This window comes from Vombatus ursinus, unplaced genomic scaffold (genome assembly GCF_900497805.2).
Source record: "Vombatus ursinus unplaced genomic scaffold, bare-nosed wombat genome assembly UNPS02014792.1, whole genome shotgun sequence".
NCBI classification, from domain to species: domain Eukaryota; kingdom Metazoa; phylum Chordata; class Mammalia; order Diprotodontia; family Vombatidae; genus Vombatus; species Vombatus ursinus.
Window position 1 is genome coordinate 13,809,917 of NW_020954570.1, and position 17,131 is coordinate 13,827,047.

The 17,131-nt window shown below is 35.5% G+C and overlaps 1 protein-coding gene across 1 annotated transcript in view; it reads right to left on the reverse strand.

Annotated features, from left to right (window-relative positions):
• Positions 1-17,131, reverse strand: part of WDR36 (WD repeat domain 36) — a 54,090-nt gene that overhangs the window by 14,317 nt on the left and 22,642 nt on the right. Inside the window, exons 11-16 of the mRNA XM_027869249.1 lie at positions 14,264-14,350; positions 10,004-10,158; positions 8,378-8,492; positions 7,323-7,488; positions 3,661-3,769; positions 1,209-1,288 (exon numbers count right to left, since the gene is read on the reverse strand). Coding sequence (XP_027725050.1) covers positions 1,209-1,288; positions 3,661-3,769; positions 7,323-7,488; positions 8,378-8,492; positions 10,004-10,158; positions 14,264-14,350 — 712 coding nt within the window. The remainder of the gene's footprint in view (positions 1-1,208; positions 1,289-3,660; positions 3,770-7,322; positions 7,489-8,377; positions 8,493-10,003; positions 10,159-14,263; positions 14,351-17,131) is intronic.

Consider the following 17,131-nt stretch of genomic DNA (forward strand, 5'->3'; position numbering starts at 1 on the left):
TAGGGGTACCTACTTAAAGAAAGGTATGAGAGCTAAAAAACTGTCAAATCTGAGCCCTGTGATCCCAACCTTATCAAGTTAAAACTGGGCAAAAAAAGCTAAATCACAAATTTGTAAATTTGTTTTAAATATTCAAACTGTCCCAAATAAAAATTCACTATTTCGTGTAGTAAAGATTCAGCAGATGTCAGGATTTCTCATTTTAACTAATTTAAATAGCCGATATCACAGCAACTTCAACAAACTAGGCAGAAAATCAATTCAAATCACTTCTATTTCACAGCACAGTGTCAAGACAACAAAAGAAGACCAATATTCATTCAGTAAGGTGGTACGGAGAACACTGTTGTTGTTACTGTTGTTGTTGCTTGGTTATTTCAGCTACGTCTAACTCTTCATGATCCCATTTGGGGTTTTCTTGGCAAAGATAGTACAGTGGTTTGCCATTTCCTCCTTCAGCTCATTTTACAGATGATGAAACTGAGACAAACAAGGTTAAGTGACTTGCCCAGGGTCACACAACTAGTAAGTGTATTGAAGGCAGGACTCTAAGGGTTATGACAAGGGCTTTTTTGAAACCTGGAAAGTAAGGAGTTTCCAGTTATGAACAAAATTCCATAACTAATGAGGGCTTAACTTCATTAATAATTGCTTTTTTTTCTGTAGTACCTTTTAAACTCAGCATGTGTAATAGAAAATGCATCTCATCTTGATACTATCAAATGAATTGCATTATTTCTGTGTTTAACACAATCACAAGAAAACTGGAGTTTTCCTTTCTAAAGGTCAAACTGCTTCTAGATACAGATGAAAGATCCCATCCTTCAATCCTCTTCCTAACATGAAAGAAGGAGGCCAAAGTGGACAGGGTTCAACCTGGGGATATGGTAAATAATAAAAGCTATTATCTCCTACCTAGCCTTTCTACCTTTTCTTTTCCTTTTTTTTCCAGAGATTTAACTACTATAGAAAACAATCCTTTATCTATTTTCCTACCCTATCCTCAGGTTTATACTCCAGTAGTGGAATTCTCATTAGGTGAACACATGAAAGTCATATATAATTCTTCATTAACCTTTCTGAGATAGTGAGATAGCTATTAAATACTTAATTCCAGGGTCAAAAGCAAAGACTCTTTCCACAGTGGCTTAATACACAGACAAATAAGTTTCATACAAAGCTAAGAATTCTATTACAAATTTACTCACCACCCAGATGGAAGATCCCAAATCCTAATTGAGCAATCCATTGAACCGCTTATTAACCAACGACCATCAGGACTGAAAGCCTTTAAAACAAAATTAATAAAATGCTCATTTTATAAGTGCTAAGCAGTCCAAAAGACAACAGAAATGATTAAGAATTCAATTAATCACCAAGAATTTATTAAGCACCCACCATAGCACTATACATTGGAGACTATACTAGGCCCTGAGAAATACAAAGACAAAAATGAAAGATGCCACCTTCACTGGCTAAGAGGCTCACTGGCATGGTGGACAGACCACTGGGTTTAGAATTAGGAAGACTCATCTTCCTGAGCTCAAATTCGGCCTCATACTTACTAGGTGTGTGTCCCTGGTCAAGTCACTTAACCCCATTTGCCTCAGTTCCTCATCAGTAAAATGAGCTAGAGAAAGAAATGGCAAACCACTCCACTATCTTTGCCAAAACAAACAAACAAAAAAACCCCCAAACGGCATCATGAAGAGTCAGAAATGACTGAGCAACAACCAACAACAAATTCTAAGGGCGAAAAATCTACATACACATATACAACATAACATAAGGTAATGAGGTTGGGGGGGGGAGAAGCACTGACAGTTGGCAGGGGGTGGGGATGGTTATAGAAGGTCTCCAAATAGGAGGTGTCATTTGAATGAGACATCTTAAGCAAGAGGGAGGAAGTTAAGAAATAATTTAAATAAAATTTAGGCTGTCACAACTTATAAACAGTAAAATTTTATGAATTAAAGAGAAAAGCAAGCTTTTATAGTAGTGAAGTGCTGAGCTAGAAGTGATGGGTTCGAGACCCACACCTGCCATTAATTGTCAAATGAGAGGGATGAAAACACTCTCTAAGGTCTTTCCCAGGCCAAAGACTTCAATGATTTGTTGTTGTTGTCTGTTTTCAAAATAAGGATGGGATTTTGTACTGCTGTCTATGAAGGAAGGTACTGATTTATCAGATTAAGAGTGGAACTAGAGTACTAGCGTACTTCTCTACCATTCTAAAAGTACTAGAGTATTTTTAACCACACCTAGAAAAAGAAAAATTGATATGCTAGTAATAAACCACTCATCACAGCTATTCTCCAAAACACTCTATTAACTACTCATTACATAGCAATTTGTAAACATTAAAGTACTTTGATTCAAATTACTTCTTTTTCACAGCACAAGTGTCAAGCAAACAGGAGATGACCGACCATTCTTGTACGACAGATGCATGTTGCAGATGAAAAAATGAAGATTCAGAGTCACAGAACTGTTTGGAGTCAGAACTTGTATCAAGATTCACTTAACTTCAAGTCTAATGTGCTTTCCCACTAAATCATCCTGCTTAAACATTTGTTAGCTTAATTCCAATAGTGGAATGAATGTAATCTCGTAGGAGAGGTGCTGTCTCACTTAGGCACTTGAAATGAAAACTGTATTTCTTTGATATATCTTCTAATTCAGACTATCATTCCCCTGAATCAATACAAATAAGTAAAGCTTTAGATGAGAAAAAATATAAATTTTCTGAAATAAAGTTTCTAAACAACTAAGAACTAAGACTATTTCCAATTTTGTTTATTTATAGCTTATGTTAAAAAGCTATTTTCTTCCTTGCTCAGGAAGCATTATTTTATTCTGCAATGTTTTGGGAGGACCAATTAGAAATCTGTGAAAAATAAAACTCATAGGTGGGTAAAGCTATAGCAAAAGAACAAAAATTATGAATTTTTATAATTCACAATACCTCTAGGCTTGGCTACAAGCACCAGCATTGTCTACCTTCCTATACATATCCAGGACACCAAAACTAGGTTTCAGGCTCTACCACTTACCTAGTCATATAACCTCTCACTGGCCCACAGGTTCCTCATCTATAACATGAGGGAGTAAAGAAGGTTGAACTGAATAAACTGTGTGGTCTCTTCTTGCTCTAAGTCTATGATATATGACTTAAAGTATGGGAAAGGCCTCTGAAAAAGTATAAATGACTATACTCAACACACTGGTATTGTTATACAGATATCCAGAACAAATGCAGCTCTCAAAGGTACCAATGGTATTTGTACACTGAATTTTAGTGGTGAAAAAAAGCATTATATATCAAATCCATTTTGTTCCCCAAATAAATATTAATTTCCCTTAGAAATTTTTAGACAAAAAAAATTAATCTTAGATTTCACAATGTTAAATGAATAGCTCCAATTCCTTAGAGAGCAAAAGCATGCTTTTTTTCCCTTTAAATTTACCCAAAATAACAAAAAAAAATATTATTTGGGCTATTTTCTCCCTTAGAAAACAACTGATCTTAGTTCTATAGTCAGCATAAATTTCTATATTCTTTCTATAATTTTAACCTTACTTGAATCCTTTTTAGGATATTCTACTTTCAAAAGGAAATTGAAAGGTCATTAAAAGTGACTTTTGTTCCATCAATGTTACCATGTCATTTATCTGGCCTTCATGTCCCAAAAATTCTCTGACCGTCCTTCTGGTTTCTATATCTACAACGTTTAGACTGAAGTCATCTGAGGCAATTCCCAGGATGCCACTGACAAAAGAAGTATATAATTTATAAGAAATTTTAAAAAACCAAAGACACACAAATCACAAAGACACACACAATAAAGACTATCTTCTATTACTAAATTTTACATCAGTAAAAATCAAATAAAATGTTCTATTATCTATAGCAGTGATACTAAATTTAAGATAAATCTAGTAAAGAGAATATAAACAAATTATAGATTTTTGCAGGAACATTACATAAAGATAAGAACAATGAACTCAACAACTATGCAAAAAAAGGTCATAATAATGGAAAAATCAAGTAGAAAAATGTAGCAAATGACATATGAACAGCCTGATGAATTACTCTCTATCTACCCATATATGTACAGAACTTCAAAGATCTTCGACTTCATCAATGTAGATTCTCCCTTAACTGATTCTCTATAACTTCACTAGTGGCTAAGGCCAAAAATGCCTTTTCATTCTATATGATAAAGGGAAGATATATCTCCAATATCTTAAAGTCCTTATTCCAGGTATTTTAATGTTGCATGGATAACAGGTAATACTCAGGATTCCCCAGCTGTTATATGCTCTTGTTATATAACTGGCCAATTCGTAATCATACGTTTTCCTGACACCAATTCTTGCATGAAGTCATCTGCAATAATATGCAGCAGCCTTCTTATGACCACCACAGCTCTCTTTTGCCCACTGGGTGACTTAAAATTTGGATTCTTCAGAGACTCTAGTGGTTCCTAAGGATGCAGCATCAATAGGCAAATACAAATATCTAAAAGATGGGTTTTTGTGTCCTTGAGATGTTTGGGACTGTTGAATATGCTGCATAATTTCCCTAATGGAATCCACCCTAATTTCTTCCTCCAATTCAATTTCGAGCACAACTATCATATCCACACCTTTCTGAGATGCAGAGACACAGATCACATTGACAGACTATATCAACAACACCTGGACAATAAGCACTCCATTTACTCTTCCATATGGGGATAGTTGGGCCTAACTTTTTTTTAGGTCAAAGAGCTTGTTAAGAGGAGATAAGGAGTTGTGGTGGGTCCTGAGTGTTCTGGGATTTGATGCAGTCAACAAACTGAAACCAGCATCTGGCACACAGCAAGTGCTTAATGAACAATGCTGTCTCGGTAGTTTATCTATCAAAGAACCTTGTATGACTTTCTCTGGATCAAACATGTTATTGAGAGAGTCTTTAAAACTGCATTTTGCTCTAAAATCAACAGGTTTTTTTTTTTAAGAATCAACAAAAAATAAATTAGTGAGATGCTGTATTTGCTACATTTTTCAATCAATTATGTAATTATGAAGATACGGCTGGTTGTAGAAAATTGTTTGCAAAAGTCAAGAACACTTGAGGACTCGTAGTAGTATTGTGACTCTTCTTCCTCCACTGATAACAAAATGTGTATCTGGTGATAGCTGAGGGACAAAGTTGGTGGTCAAAAATGATATTCAAGAAAAGGAAGGGACACTTCCACTTCTGGGAGCCAAGATGGGGGAGTAAGAAGTAAGTTGCCCTCACCTTCCCTTATTAACCTCTGAAAGCCCAGAAAATATCACTCCAGCCCCAGGCAGAGAAACATCCTACAGCAGCAAAACATCAGTCTGAAAAGAGCAAAAGAAAGCGAAAGGAGGGAAAGGCCCGGGTGAGCAGGCAACCTGCAGGGGCCAGACTACCCAATCCTACCCCTAGAGTTCCAGTGTTGCTGATTCCAGCCCAACACCAGGTGGGCTGCCAGCACCTGAGGCTCCAGCACACAGAGCCAGTGACCAGGCCCCCAGCTCCTAGCACAAGAAGCCTGGGTCAGTGCCCCCTGCCCCAGCAGGAGAGTTTTTTTTTTAATGACCAGGAAATAAGCAAACCCCATGAGCAGAAAGAAACATACTACAGATTCTTATTATGGGAACAGTGAAGATCAAGGCAGAAATTCTGAAGAGGACAACATTGTCAACAAACCCACATCTAGAACCTCAGAAAGGAATATGAACTGGTCTGAAGTCCAAAAAGCCTTCTTAGAAGAGCTCAAGAAGGATTTTAAAAGTCAAATAAGAGAGGCAGAAGAAAAATCGGGAAAAGGAAGGGAAAGATGTGCTCTGAATGGATCTAAATAAAATGAGCTCAATATCTATCATCCTCACTTCCCCAAAAGCATGCCTCTTCCTTTCCCCATATTTTCAAAGATATCCTTGATAGATCATTTTTATAAAGATTTCAGAGATGAGAAATTCAGCATACAAGTCAATACTCTCTTGATCACTTTCTTTAGAATGTAAGCTCTTTGAGAGAAGGGATTTTCATCCTTTGTTTTTTTTTTTTGTTTTTGTTTTTAAATATCTAGCACCTAACAGTGTCTTAGTACATAGGCACTTAATGCTTGTTTGTATCAGATCTTTTAAAAAACTGATCCCTCAATGCTTTAAAAACTGGCACAGATTTCTTCTATCTGTATCTGATACAGTCCAATTGTCTTTAAGTTCAATTTTTTTTAACTCATTATGAACTGAGGTGTTAGATTCTAAATGCAGTAGAGTACTGTCTTATATGATAAAAAAAAGTCTGTTCCATTTTTCATCTGTTTGTTGGTCTGCCTTCCTTTTTATCTAATGCTGATCTTGAGACGATTGATTTAATTGGGTCTAATCTATCACTAACATCAGGCAAGTCTACTATAGAATTTACCATTTGATATTTGGGAGATACAGGTGCTCACAATCTTCACTGTCAGAATTCAGATAATGCAATTGTTAAGGCACCGAGAGACAAAGTGATCTAATGGAGTGGAAGATACCAAAGACATGGAAAAAATCTCAGATCTTGTTAATACTGAAAAAAGGTGACTGAGAGAACTTCAAGATCTACCAACTTTATTATCCCATCTATAAAAAATTTTTTGAGAGTATCTATACATGAGTCAGGTGTATCCTCAATGAAGGTATATGCAAAAATAAATACAAGTGATGTGGAAGGGAAAGCACTAGATAGATGATTTCACGTAGAAGGTAACAACGGAGCTAACCTTTAGTTCTGAGAACTAGAGAAAAGGACAGAATGCATTTCTGGCATGGGAAAAAGCAAGGTTATAAGCACACAGGCAGGCAATTAAATAACTTGTATATGGAACTTAAGCTCAATGTGGAAGGGAACAAAGTGCAATAAAGCTGGAAAGGTAGGCTAGGTTATAAAAGGTGTTGAACATCAAACAAAGTAGTAATACAGAATCCCTGAAGTTTACTGAATAGGGGAGAATAGGGAAGGGATTGAATCCTATACACAGGGATTCTTTAGAGAGAAATAAGGAGTAATGATGAATGTGATCTACATTAATACTCATGAGCTCACACATTCTTCTAAAGTAAACTGAGGGGTGTGCTGCACATATAAATCAAGAGATATCACAAGTAATTTCTGCAAATAGTGAATGGAATGCTTGATACAAGTAACATCTTAAGTACTCAAATTGCTTTTGTACACATAATTCTGGTTCATGAATTAAATCTAATCAATTACTGTACTCAAAGAGTTTGTAGTCTAAGTTGGAAAGTTAAAAAAGACTCACCTGTCTCTATGCAGCAGTATGATACTTGGAGATGAACTTAGGTTTGTAGTGTGAATTAACATCTTACTCTTAAAGTTCCAAAATTTGAGTAATCCTTCACTACCAGCTGTAACTGTTAACTGGTTTAATCCATCTACTGCCACTCCTCTAACAGCACCTTCATGGGCTTTAAAGTAAAAACAAAAGAAAAATAAATATACACATACATATATACACACATAGTATAGATAAAAAAAAATAGCTTTCACATAAAAGTTCATTATTTCATTCAATAAATTATTAATGAATACCTATTATTAACTTCACTTTTTAAGAGGATGAAGTTAACAGAAATAATTATTCCATGTGCTCTTTATCACAACAAAATACTTTTAGGTAAGAAATAAAGCTGACATGAATCTCATTACTAAAGTAGTTCACACTGATTCCACAAAGATAATTCCAAGGATTATCAAAAGATGTTATGGTAAGTTTTCTGAAACCTGAACTCCACAAAATCTGAATTTTACAATTCATTCCATTTGAATATTGTGACATTAAAATTTATAAGACATTTAAAAATCAAGCCACATGTAAGGACCAAACTGAGAAATTACAGACTCTCAAAGAGTTGGAAGAAATCTCAGAGGCCACAATCTAATACATACCTTACAAGATTCTCCCCCGTAGGTACCTTACAAGATGATAATACAGTCTTTGCTTTAAGACCTTCAGGAGAAGGGGACTGGGGGGAGGGGATTCACAACTTCCTAAGGCAAGCCCATTTTAAATAGCTCTAATGCTATTCAAATTCTCATGGAGTGTGCTATGACTTAGCAAAGTCAAGCTAACTTTCAGTCTAAGCCTTGACAGTATCCTTTTAGAAAGTATGATACAATTTTGCAACAATTTAAATCCGCATTCTCTAAGCAGTATTTCTATCTCAGACGAAGTCGAACATTTTTACTAATTCATACAGTACACCAATTCTTTAGCAAGTTATCATTATTTCAGTTTTAAAAAATACTTCATCAAATTGAAATAATTGCAAATTTTTTAAAGTAATAAAATGTTACCTTTTTCCATTCCAAATGAACCTCGATGCATACCAGATTGCATATTATAGACATCAACCTTTCCTGATGTAAGACCAATTATAGCAAAATTTCCACAGGAAGTTATATCTATAGCCTTTGGAGAAAATTACAAGAAAAAAACTAAAAACAAATATAATAATGCATGGTTAATTAACTACTGCTATAGCTGAATTGAGACCTTAACAAGTATAGTTATTGAACTTGGGGATTAGAAAACCCAGGTTGGAATTCCTGCTGACACAAGCCTTTTGAACCTGGAAAAAAAAAATCACCTAACCTCTCATTCACCCCATCTAAAGCTGTGCCATCTTTTAATTAACTTCTTGTAAAAGCTATGCCTACTGTGTGTGTACGTATGAAAATATCTCTTCACCTCCTACTCCCCTCCTTCAATACATTGCAATTTGGCTTCTGCCTTGAATCTACTCTCTCAAAAGGTCACCAATTACTTCCTAACTGCCATATTTAATAGCCTTTTTTCAGTCTCCATCTTCCTTGAGGCATATACCCATTGTTCATACTATTTATTGTTCTCTCCTTCTGACACTCTCAAAAGATTATCTAACTTCTAACCATTTTACCTCTCTTTACTACCTATCTACACTACTCTTTTTATGCATACATCTGGCTACGTTACTCCTTTGTTCAAAAGTCTTCAGTGCTGCTCCAGTGTCTCCTATTTTCAAATTTATTTGCCTGTCCTTATCAAGGCCATCAGAACTTACAAGGTACTATGTTATATGAAATGTAACTTTTACACCATTACTGAAAGTGGTATGTGCTTTGCTCCCTCTTATTTCCCCGAATAACACCCTTGGGATACAGGGCAGAGATTTTTAATCTTTTGGTGTGTCCTGGACTCCTCAACCTTGAGAGAAGCCTTTGGACTCCTCAGAATGTTTTTACATCAATAAAATACAAAAGACCACAAAAGAAACCTTATATTGAAATACACTTATCTAACTTTCAACAAAGTTATTATAATATTGTAGCCCTCTGTCCAGCTGTCAACAGAAATTCAATTTCCCTCACCTATCCCCAATGAAAGCTGATAATGCCCTTCAGCACTGAGATCTTATAATCACAGAAATTAGGTACACAGCATAATATGTAAATATGACATAGATGTTAAAATATACATTTAAATTTTAAAAATAACTTCCATAGAAAAGGTCTTCTGGTTTATCCTAGGGTAACTGGAAAATTAAGTAACAAAAACACTTCAATTGATATGAATATTTAATTAATAGGGGCTTTATGTCACATAAAGTAATGTTAATTGTATTTAATGACAGTTTATTTTATATTTATTTTGCATATATTGATTCTATATATACTTATATATGTACATGTTATTAAAACCCCAGGAGTATGGATTGCTTAATTTTTTTGTTTTTGTATCCTCAGCAGCTAACACATTGTTGGGCACATACCAGGTACTTAATAAATGCTTGTTGATTGACTTTTAGAGGTCTCTTTACTAAAAAGAGAGCTGTTTTACTGCAACAGATATTATGCAATATTTATACTTTAAAGTTCTACTGGATAACAACAACAAAAATAAAAATAGCTAAGATAAAGTTCCCTGCAAAAAAGATCACGTACTGATGCAGTTGTGTTATGTTGTTTATCTTTCTTCCAATTTTCTGGTTTCAGAAAATAAGATCCCATGGTACATTTTTGGTAATTCCAAGTTGAACAAGAAAATCTTCCTTGATGGCAAGCAATGATTCCATCCCAGTCACTCTCACGAGCATTCTCTGAAACATAATTCAAACCATTATCAATCTTGAAATATCTGTGGGGAAAAAATATGTACTTTGTGAAAAAACGGGTATGATAATTTCTTAAATCAGTTTTTCAGAAGCTAACTAAAACCACTAATTTGTTACTTGCTATGTTCAATCTAACTAGGTACTGATAAGCCTATATTTTTGTGGGGTGATATGGATCAACAAATATTTATTAAGTACCTACTATGTGCTAGACACTATGCTAAGCACTGGTAAATAAAGATTAAAAAAAAAAAAACCTGCATATCAGGTCTAGAAAGTAGAGATAGTTTCATTCTTTGTATTTGTATTCCCAATTCCTAGCACAATGTCTTGCATATAGTAATAAAAGCATTTTCCTACCCACTAAGCACGTGGGTCCCTCTGTCGGGTGTGTGTGTTGCCTCTTGCAGATTGTATCAGCTGCTATGGGTTCAATTACTATCTCTACACAGTTGAAGTCTCCACACATCTAATATTCATTAAATCCTTACTTAAGTATTTAATGTACTGGGTGTAGAAATACAAAGAATGCAGGACAATCCTTGCCCTCAAGTAGCCTACATTCTATTGGGAGATAGAACATAAAGTAAATAGGTAAGTACATACTCAATAAATTATGGAAGTAGGGGCAGCTAGGTGACACTCACTAGCTGTGTGACTCTGAGCAAATCACTTAACCCCAACTGCCTCACAAAAAAAAAATAATAATAATTTATGGAAGGAGAAATTTGTTTGTTCCTATCTAAGATATTACTATCCCTCCAACCACATAAGTTGGCAACCTTGGAATCATCCTTAGTTCTTACCTCTTTCTGTGGCATCTTCCATATACAATCTGTCACCAAGCTTCGCTGACTATAACTGAACAATATGAATGCTGTTACTGCTTGGATAAGCTGGGAGTGACCAACTCGAATCCTTTTGGTTAGACAGAGGACCATCAGATCTGATCGCGAGCTCTGCCGCTGCCACTCTAAAGACCTCTATGTCTTATCATCTGTCCTGCTGCCACATCTTCCAGAACCCTTGGCACTGCTATCTGACCTAATGATGCAGTCCAAGAACCTCTGCCCTCCACCCAGCCGTAACACCCTTACTTTCCAGTCACCCTGAAGCTGAACTCACTTATATGTATTATCTCTCTCAAGTGTGAGAGTGTGAGCTCTTTGAGTGCAGGAACTGTCTTACTTTTTCTGTCTCCTCTACTGCTTAACACAGAAATGCTTAAAAATGCTTTTTCATTCATTTTTGAGTGACTAGAACTTAAGTATTCTTTTATCCACTTGATCTTTCCTCTGTACATAGTTAAAGCAGTCATTTTGGTGATTATGAATCTAATAGGTCATGGAATGTTCCAGGGCTTGAGGCAATCAGCACAATATCTTCTGCAAAGACCCTGGACATCCCACCACTCAACATGGGATTTTTCCTCCATTTGGACAAACTGAACACTGGGTGTTCACCATGACAGTGGAAAACACCTGTCAAGCACACGTCTGCTTTGGGCATCACTAATACTTGGAGGGACAAATAACATCTCTGGGCTTAGTATATTTCAAGGACCCTGGGATGATTTTAACATATTCATGAAAGATGTTTTGTTGGAAGAGACTTTAAGGAGTATGTATAAACTCCTTGAGAGAAGCGGCAGTTTTACCTTTTCTATTTGTATCCCCAAAGCTTAATATAGTGATTAGCATATAGCAAGGACTTAATAAATGCTTTTCCATTCATTCATTTATTTATAGGTTTTCTGATTATATTAAGTTTATCCAAATTAAATTCCTTCATATTCCATTTAAGTATGAAAATTATTTTCTACTACAAATACTAGCCTAACATTTTATCATGTATAGTATATTATCATAAAGAAAAATTTATGTGCTCAATGAAATTATTCTTCTATGTGCCTGTTAATAATTCCAAGTTTTAAAAGCACTTTAGGATTCAAATAATCTGTAAATGTTTATTCACATCAAGCTGCAACCTCTTTGGGTATTTTTTCTTGCCTTTCTGGTAGAATATCATTACTCACTCTGAAACATCAATTTTTCTCTATTAACTTGTAATCACTTCCTATTCTCCTTTCTAGATTGTCAAGTATCTCAAAATATGAATTTACCCAACAATAAAAATACTGCATTTATTATGTAGATACCATACTGCTCCTAAAATAGATCATATTTGATTGGCAATAATTCATCTCTATAGTACTTTAAAGTTTACAAAGCATTTTCCTCACACCCCTGTAAAGTAAGGCAATACAAGTATTATCATACTCATTTCATAGATAGAAAAACTAAGTCTTAAGTGATTTGCCCAGTCTCATGGTTATTAAGTGTCAGAAGCAAGATGAATCCAGTTGCTTTGGTAATAACTCCAAGGAACTTTATAACTTCCGTTATTATATTTCTGGGAATTATTTACATAAATGACTTTTACTTCAGATTATAGCAATTTTTTTTAATACGGCTCTTAGGTATGCTACAAAATAGGAAAATGCAACAAGAAAAACTCTACTGTATTAATAAGTAGAAAAGATGAAAAAATCCAATAACTCAAAAATATTAAGTACATAGTGGTAAACTGTGAATTTAAGTTTTGATTTACTAGCAAACAGTTTCACAGTCCAGACATTAATGTGACCTATTTTCGATGTGGAAACCAATGCACTCTTTATCCATCCTGCTGAAATCCTTCTTATCCTCAAAGACCAGTTTCAATGCCATCTCATTCATGAAGCCTTTCCTGAACCACCTAAATGGAAAGGATCTCTTGTATTTTGACCCTGGAAAACATTTTTTTTACGTATTTACATTTGAATTTAGTTATTTGTCAATATATCTCTTCACTACCAAAGTATCAGTTCCAGCACCTAACAGTACACTATTAATGATCTTGCATTGTAACATAATGATACAAATTAGTATCCAATTAGATAATAAGACAATCTAAGTATTCTTCAAAATACCATTGATTCTTAATATGGATGCCTCCCAAAATTTCTGCATATCATCAAAAGTCCTGTATGTCATCTTCTATGCTACCCCACAGCTCAAGAAAATCCTCATCTAATTACATCCAACATATGTTTTCAACCTATCCTCATCTGGCTAAGTAGCCCATGGTCATTTGGGAGAAGTAGCATGGACACAGTGCCCTGGGGGCTACACTTGAACTCAAGAAAACCTATGTTGAAACACTAGCTCAGGCATTTACTAGCTGTGTAAGCATAAGTCTTTGAGCCTTATTTTCCTCATCTGTAAAATGGAGATAATACCTGTAATATTTTCCTCAGAGTTATTATTATGAGGTTCAAACGAGATGTGCATCAAATGCTTTGCAAACTAAAAGCATTATATTATTGCTATATAGTACAGAGAACAACATTAAATGATTATTTTATAGTTGTAAATATATATTTAATATATATTTTTGTTTTATTTTATTAAATTCCAAAGAGACCAGCACAATGAAAGCACAAATCATTCCTTTAGTGAGTGAAATATAGTGATGGCACAAATCAGTACCAATTTTAAAAATACAAATTTGCCCTTTTCCTAGTCAGGCAAATGTTTTAAATCCCTAAAAATACTAATTTTCTAAAAAATAAAGTCAAAAAAATTTTAAGTCTACAAGATCAAAGAAATGGAATAGTTAACTTTAGGAATTAAAGAGGGCCTTTATGTTGAAACATTAAATTCCAAGGCCCTCATCCTGGAATTGTGATCTATATGGCTAATATACATAAATGAGAAGGTAGCACAATATTGGGAAAGAACAATAGATAAAGAATCAAGGGAACTTAACTACCTACTGATCTCAACTCTGCCACTATGTGATCTCAAGTAAGTCATATGGCCTACCTAAAAAGGAGGGGATTTAAGGTTTTTGAAGCTTCTTCAACAAAACCATGTATTCATTTGAAAAGTGTCTTAGTTCTTAGGATTAAGGGCAAATCACTACTAAGTATTTTTTAATTATGTCATTTGTGGAAAGAGGAGATGAGGTGGGGAATCAGCAAATCTGTAGGCTATAAATGAAAATAAAGAAAGAAGCTGAAATTTTTCAAACAGTACATTAAAGTTACCTGCTACGAATACTGTTATAGGTGGAAGTCTCATGGACTCACAATTCTTAAGGCCTTTACGTTTGGCTTGCTTTTTATTTATCATTCCTGGAAAATAACAATAAAAAAAATCAATGACTATCTCAATAATAAATTTGTATAAAAAGCATTTATTTTCACTAGTTTTTAACAATACATCTTACATAATATAGAAAATTTACTTTATATGTGACAATATGGAACAAGAATACTATGGACAAGCAACATTGCTAATTACCAACACTGACATTTCTACTCATGTCAACTTTAACGTATTTCTACAGAAATACTGACTCACCTTTACACAATGCTTTAAGATTTAAAAAGCATTTTCCTCAGAGGTATTATGGAAAGAGCATGGGACTAAGATGAGCCTGTGGGTTCTACTTTGGGCTCTGAGCTAATTAGCTGTGCAAACTTAATCAAGTCATTTGATCTTTCTGAAGTTTTCTAATTTGTAAAATGACAGGATTGGCCCAGATGATTTACAAGATCCAACAATGAGATTCTATAACCCTAATCTTAGGAGTAGGGAACCCTTTCCACCACCTTCCACTATACCAAATCCCCTCTGGTATCAGAAGTAATCAATTTCATTAAGGAATAGAAGAGACAAAGCCTGTGAAACTAGAGTATAGGTTCAACCGTGTCACTCCTCTCCTCAAATTTCAGTGTTTGCTTATCACCACTAGGATCAAATATAAAAAAATTCTATGTTCCTCATTCAGAGTCTTTTATAACCTAACTTCTTCCCAACTTTCCAATCCTCTTACACTTTACTCCCCAACATGTCCTCTTCAATCCACTGACAGGGGTCTTCCTGGTTGTTCCACAATTAAGATACTCCATCTCTTGGCTCCAGCATTTTCTGTGGCCATCCCAAACCTGAAATGCTCTCCCTTCTTCTACCCCAACTCCTGACCTTCCTGGTTTCTTAAAAAGAAAGCCCAGCTAAGTCCCAACTAAAATGCCATCTTTTACTTCAATCAGTAAACTTTTATTAAATGTCTATTATGTGCCAGGTGCTTTGCTAAGCATTAGGAATTTAAAAAAAAGAGAAAGAGGCAAAAGATAGTCCCTGCCCTCAGGAGCTTGCAATCTAATGGGGGAAGACAACATGCATATAAAACAAGCTATACACAGGCTATGTAGAAAATAATTAAAAGAGGGAAATCACTGGAACTCAGAGGTTTTAGGACGATTTCATATAGAAAGTGGGGTTTTAGCTGGGACTTAAAGGAAGCTAGGGGGTTGAGTAATTACAGCAGAGGCAGAAGAACATTCGATGCACAGGGGACAACCAGAGAAAATGCCTAGAGCTGAAAGATGGAGTGCCTTGTTTGTGAAATAGCCAAGAAGCCAGTATTACTAGATCGAAGGTATGTATTAGGGAGTAAGGTATAAGAAGACTAGAAAGGTAGAAGAGGCTAGGTTATGAAGGAATGTGAATGACAAATAAGGCATTTATATTTGCTCCTGAAGGCACTAAGAAGCCAATGTAGTTTCCTGAGTAAGGGATCAACGTGATCAGATCTGCATTTTAGGAAAATCACTTTAGTGGCTCAAGGGAGAATGGATTGGAGTGGGGAGAGACTTGAGGCAGGCAGAGCAACAGCAGGCTATTGTGTAATCAAGGTGATGAAAGCCTGCACTAGAGAGGTGGCTGTGTCAGAGCAGAAAAAGAGGTGTATACAAGAGATGCTGAAAAGGAGAAATCAACACGCCTGGACAAGAGACTGGATGTGGGGGCAGAGGGGAGAAAAGTCAAGGAGGGAGTTGAGAGACAGTGAGGAATCAACGATAACTCCTAGGTTGTGAGCCTGAAGGACTGGGAGGATAGTGTTGCTCTCTACAGCAATGGAGAAGGTAGGAAGCGGAAGGATTTGGGGGGAATGATATTAAGTTCTGTTTTGGACACGGTACATTCAAAATGTCTACTGGCCATTCGGTTTGAAATGTCTGAAAGGCAATTAAAGATGTGAGATTGGAGAGACTTGGGGCAGGAAAAGTGGATTTGACAATCATCAAAATAAAGATGGTAATTTAATTCATGAGAGCTGATGAGAACACTAAGTGAACTATTACAGAGGGAGAAGAGAAGAAGATCCAGGACAGAATCCTGAGGGAAATCTATGGTTGGAGGACATGATCTAGAGGATCCAGCAAAGGAGACAGAGAAGAGGTCAGATAAGTAGGAGAAAAATCAGGAGAGTGAAGTGTCTTGAAAACCTAAAGAGAATAGAGTACCAAAGAAAAGAGAGTGACAGTGCCAAAGGTTACAGAAAGGTCAAGGATAATGAGGATTAACAAAAGGTCATTGGATTTGGCAACTAAGAGATCAAATAGTAACTTTGGAGAGAATAGTTTAAGTGGAATAATAAGGTCAGAAGCCAGACTGTAAGAGGTTAAGAAGAAAGTGAGAAGAGAGAAAGTGGAGGTACCTATTGTAGACAACAGGTCTTTCAATGAGTTTAGCTACAAAGGGCAGAAGAGAAATACAACAATAGTTAGCAGGGATGAAATGATCAAGTAAGGGTTTCATCAGAGGGGGCAATCTTTTGGTGGAAATGGAATGGCAGAGTAAGGCCACTTAATCATGTGCCTTCCTCTTTTAATTATTTCCTATTTATCCTGTATATAGTTTATTTGTACACATTTGTTTTTGTTGACTCCCCATTAGATTGTGAGCTCACTGAGGGCAGGGACTGTCTTTTGATGCTTTTTATATCCTTGGTTCTTTGCATCCTCAGATGAATACTAGCACACACTAAGTGCTTAATAATGTTTACTGACTGAATGAAACAGGGGATAAACTATACTTTCCAAGGTCCCATGGGAAAGGACGCCTCA